Raw genomic sequence first — 5,095 nt, forward strand, 5'->3', positions numbered from 1 at the left:
AAACAACCGCGTCAACCACTCCATACTAGCCCCTCCTATACACTTTCAAAAATTCATCGGAATCTCATCTGGCCCCATCGCTCTACTTCTACGCATTCTAAAAATAGCCCCCTTAACCTCAACCTTAATGTGCCTACTATAACCATAATCACGAAACCTCTCAAAATGCTCCAAATCCCCCAACACAATGCTAATATCCCTTATTTTGTTTAGGAGCTTATGAAAGTAAGACTGTTATATCTTTCTGATACGAGCCTCGTCTACCAGGGTTTTGCCGTCCACATCCTTAATACACTTCACCCGGTACAGGTCCCAAGCCCTCCTCTCCCTAACCTTGACGAGACTGTACAACTTTTTATCCCCACCTTTACTAGCTAACAATATGTACAAATTCTTGAAGGCAACATCCTTAGCCCCCATAACCACTAACTTTGCCTCTCGCCTAGCAATCTTATACTCCTCCTTATTCTTCCATTTATCTTCTTCATCCTTACTCCCAATCAACTTAGCATACGCTCTCTTCTTGGTCTCCACCTTCCCCTTCACCTCCTCGTTCCACCACCAATCCTCTTGGTGCTTGCCCGAACAGCCTCTCGAGACCCCCAATACCTCTCTAGCTGTCTTCTTGATACAATTGGCAGTCTCATCTCACATACTATCAATATCTCCTCTACTCCCCCAAGGCTCTCTCACCATCAACTTATCCCATATTTCTAATGCACTGGCCAAAGTCAGACTGCCCCATCTAATCCTCGACTGATGCTCCACTTCTTTTCTCTCCCACTTCTTTCTGATCCAAGTTCATCACCAAAATCCTATGTTGGGTCGAAAGACTCTCACTTGGTAAGACCTTATAATTCTTACAAATACATATATCTCCCTTTCTGAGAAGAAAGAAGTCAATCTGAGTCTTGGATACCGAACTACAGAAGGTATCCAAATGAACCTCCTTCTTCGAAAAGTTTGTATTAACTATCACCAATCCAAAAGCCCGCACAAAATAGAGAAGTGCCACTCCTTCCCCATTCCTTATCCCAAACCCATATCCCCCATGTACATCATCATAACATTTCAAAGAAGACCCTATATGCCTGTTGAAATCACCTCCTATGAAAAACTTCTCATTACTGGGTACACCCTTCACCATCTCGTCCAAATCCTTCCAAAATATCTTCTTCTCTTCATCATGCAAGACTACATGCGGTGCATACACACTAATAATATTTCAAGAAAACCCTCCAATAACTAGCTTAATTGACATCATCCTATCATAGATCCTCTTAACCTCTACCAGTTGCTTTCTAAGCTCATCATCGACTAGAATACCTACACCATTTCTGTTCCTCACGCTTCCTGAATACCACAACTTATATCTATCTACTACCTTCGCCTTAGTACCTACCTATTTGGTTTCTTGGAGACACGCTATATTAATTCGCCTTTTCCTAAGAATTTTCACTAACTCTAATGACTTCTCTGACAAAAACCCTATGTTCCATGATCCTACTCTCAACCTATGATTATCCTTCGCCCCTTCACCCTTCCTGCCCCCTGGCTCCGCCCTAATCCCTGATACCAACCCCGACCCAAGCTCTGCCCGACGACATGACCCTACGTCAACACCATCTCCCACAGCCACCAGAAACAACACAGATCAATAACACTTAGAGCACAAACACTTAGACAACAAAGCAATCCAACAAGTACTATCAAGCCAACACTACAGAACTACGAAGAACAACAAAAATGACTAAAACACAAATAGACTTAACAAGGAAAACACTACTATGAAATACAGAAAGCCAATCTTTAACTAAGGGGAAAAGTTAAAAGGATTAATGATTTTCTGTTGTTAATTATGAGTAGTTGTTGAAGTAACAAAAATCAGGAAGCTAATGACTAAGGAGTGGCCATCAACAATTTTACCTAGTTCAACAAATTGTGTAAATGAGAAAGTAACAACAATTGTAGAAAACTTGAGACCTTACTTTCCATGTCATCAGTTAACTTTTCAGCTTTTCCATGGACTGCACTTGCTCCTTTTTGTAAGTAATCCTGCAAGAGTTTGTTACAAAACAAATCCGTTTGGTGCTTCTTAATAAGTATTTAATTAACGGAAAAGAATTTCATCCAAAATGATGCATACAAAAAACGTCCACAGAACACTTAGAGTCGTCATTACGCCGGACTGTTGTTAAGTGTAATTAAGCAGGTAATTTTCCTCTAAAAACAACTATTTCCCTGCAATTAATTACATCATCGATTAGAGTAATCAACAACATGTGTGAAACTATTTTTTCCCCCTCTTACCAAAAAATTAATTTAGTTCTTACTACTCATCATCTCTAAAACAAATTAATTCTTACTACTCTATTCTTCACCTTAACTTCCAATTTCTTCCTCCAAATTAACTCGAGAGCTGTAAACTCTTCATCATCACCTTAACATTCAAATTATTCTATGTTTTCATTTTTATTGAACAAAAAATGGATAGAGAAAGAAGTGACAAAAGTTTTAATTCCTCAAGCGACCAATTCCATGATTTAAGAGACACAATGGTGGAGTTGTTTGGGTTCAGTGATGAAAATAGTGTTCTCAACTTATACAAAACTGCACGGAAGAAACTGTAATGAAAATTAAAGTTGTTTTAGGGATGATCCTCAAAGCTCGTATAATGCTCAATGAGGCCCCACTATAGATATGTGATTCTCTAATAATGTGGATGGGCTTTATAGTTTTCATAAAGACCATGCTAGATCATGCTAGACAGACTGGACTTGGACTTAGAATTAATCAGAAGATTAGTCCAAAATTATCCACCAAACAATTCCGCCAAGTATGTTTTATATTCTTGTGATAAAGGTGGGCAACAAAAGAAATGCTAAAATGAGTAAAATGTCATTTTGTCCAGCCAGGGTGAATGTTATTTTAGACTTCGATGTGTTATTACTGAAGTTTATGTTTCAATCAATTTTTCGGAACAAGTGCATCGGTTAAAAGTTTTTTATGTTTCAATTAATATTGAAACAAATGCATTTTGAGTTACAAAGAAAATGAATGTGAAATTACAATTGAAACAAATGCATCTTGAGTTACAAATGCATTAACAATTGTAAATTCATTTACGTTTTAGGTTCTTGAAACTTGAAAGAAAGACAATTTTTGTTCATGAACCTATTAACTATTGCTTAATTAATACTTTTCACTTGCATAAAAATTTTACCCTATAAATAGTGTTTCTTGTATTTGGAAAAGACAAGCACTCAAAACTACTTTCCTCTTGAAAAACACTTGAGAGACATTGATCAAATGGTGAAATCACCAATTCAAGAATAAAACAACAACATTCTTGAATGCTACTTGTTTTGTGGCTTAGTTGAATCCCGAAGATAGAGTTGTTACTAGTTCTTCCGTTTGCTCGTGGGAGAGACTCCAACTTTCTTCAAGAAGCGTATTATCGTGCCTCTAAGACAAGCAAATTTTATTTTCAATTTCTTGTACAATTATCACTATTGTTCTAACAATTTGAAGATAGTTGTCTCTATGGCTTCTACATCAATATCAAATAGTATTCCATCTTTGCCTAATCCTAATTTTAAAATATTTGATGGCAAAGACTTTCCTAGATGGCATGGAAAGATGGAATTTTTTGTAAGACTATTAAAGTTGGCATATGTTCTTGAAGAACCTTGTCCTAATGCTCCTGGTTCTGAGGTAGCATCTAACGAGGCTACTTTGATTAAAGAACAAATTGCTAAATGGAAATATGATGATTATTTGTGCAAGAATTATATTATTGGAGGAATGTCCAACAAATATTATGATCAATATTATGTTAAATGCAAATATGCTAAAGAGATATGGGACACTCTTCAAGCTATTTATTTAGCAGAAGAGGCGAGTTCTAAGAAATTTCTCGTTCCAAATTATATGGAGTTCAAAATGGTTGATGACAAGTCAATCACTGAACAAGTACAAGAATTTCAACTTATAGCTAATAAAATTGCTATATCTGGAATTTCTCTTGATGAAAACTTTCATGTTGGTGCTATTGTATCAAAACTTCCTCCATCTTGGAAAGAGTACCGAAGCAAACTCTTACACAAAAAGGAAGATTTGACTCTTGAACAAGTTTTTGCAACACTTGCAAATTGAACAAGAGACACGATGGCGTGATAATAATAGTTTGAAGGAACCTGTCATGAAAGCTCATATGGTTGAAGAAAAATCAAACAAGAAGGAACCTAAAAATAAGAATTTTTCAAAGGCAAAGAAGACTAAAAATTTCAAGTGTAATGGTGTCAATTTTAAATCTGATAAATTCTATCATTGTCACAAAGTTGGTCACTACACGCGTGATTGTAGAATTCTCAAAGTCGAAAAGAAGAAAGAAAAAACAAATAAAAAAAATATGATCTTGTGGCAATGTCCACAGAAGCATTTGTAGCGGAAGATAAAGTGGAATGGTGGATAGCTATTGGCGCAACTCATCACATATTAGGTAATTGAAATTCTTTCAAGACTTATGAATTAGTGGGGGACAGTAAAATTATATATATGGAAAACTCCTCCTCTACTAAAGTTGTGGGAAAAGGAACTGTTGAACTGAAGTTTACTTTCGGAAAGATAGTTACATTGATGGACGTATTGCATGTTCCTGATATTCAAAAGAACTTGGTGTCAGGTACGCTTCTTTCGAAGCATGGTTTTAAAATGGTTTTTAAGGAAGATAAGTTTACTTTATCTAAAAATGGCATGTTTGTTGGAAAAGGTTATGTTGCAAATTAAATATTTAAACTCAATATTGAAAATAAAAATATTTCTGCTTATCTTGTGGAGTCTCTGGACTTATGGCATGAACGTTTGGGACATATGAATTTTAGATCCATTCAACTTATGGTGAATAATGGATTAATCAAAGATTGTGGAAAGAATCATACTACTAAGTGTCTTACTTGTAGTAAATGCAAGATTACTAAGAAGACCTTTAAGATAGTTGAAAGGACTTTCACACTTTTGCAATTAATCCATACTGATATTTGTGAGATGGATTATTTGTCACATCATGGAAAGAGGTATTTTATCACTTTCATTG

General features: G+C 35.8%; 1 protein-coding gene across 1 annotated transcript; it reads right to left on the bottom strand.

Annotated features, from left to right (window-relative positions):
- Nucleotides 1–234: 234 nt before the first annotated feature.
- Nucleotides 235–2,179, bottom strand: LOC124889598. The gene is made up of 5 exons (XM_047401559.1): nucleotides 2,147–2,179; nucleotides 1,989–2,055; nucleotides 1,464–1,611; nucleotides 920–1,214; nucleotides 235–621 (listed from the first exon to the last, which is right to left on the bottom strand). Exons 1-5 carry the CDS (start codon nucleotides 2,177–2,179, stop codon nucleotides 235–237), a joined length of 930 nt encoding a protein of 309 aa, XP_047257515.1.
- Between the last annotated feature and the right edge of the window lie 2,916 nt (nucleotides 2,180–5,095).

The sequence above is a fragment of the Capsicum annuum genome, chromosome 12 (assembly GCF_002878395.1).
Source record: "Capsicum annuum cultivar UCD-10X-F1 chromosome 12, UCD10Xv1.1, whole genome shotgun sequence".
Taxonomy (NCBI): domain Eukaryota; kingdom Viridiplantae; phylum Streptophyta; class Magnoliopsida; order Solanales; family Solanaceae; genus Capsicum; species Capsicum annuum.

Excerpts from the sequence above, each read along its gene's own strand:
- LOC124889598 (XM_047401559.1), bottom strand. The coding sequence starts at position 2,179 with ATGACGACTCTAAGTGTTCTGTGGACGTTTTTT. Across the intron at positions 2,056-2,146 it reads GTGTTCTGTGGACGTTTTTT|GATTACTTACAAAAAGGAGC; the intron begins GTATGCATCATT and ends AAACTCTTGCAG. Across the intron at positions 1,612-1,988 it reads GTTAACTGATGACATGGAAA|GGTCATGTCGTCGGGCAGAG; the intron begins GTAAGGTCTCAA and ends GTGTTGACGTAG.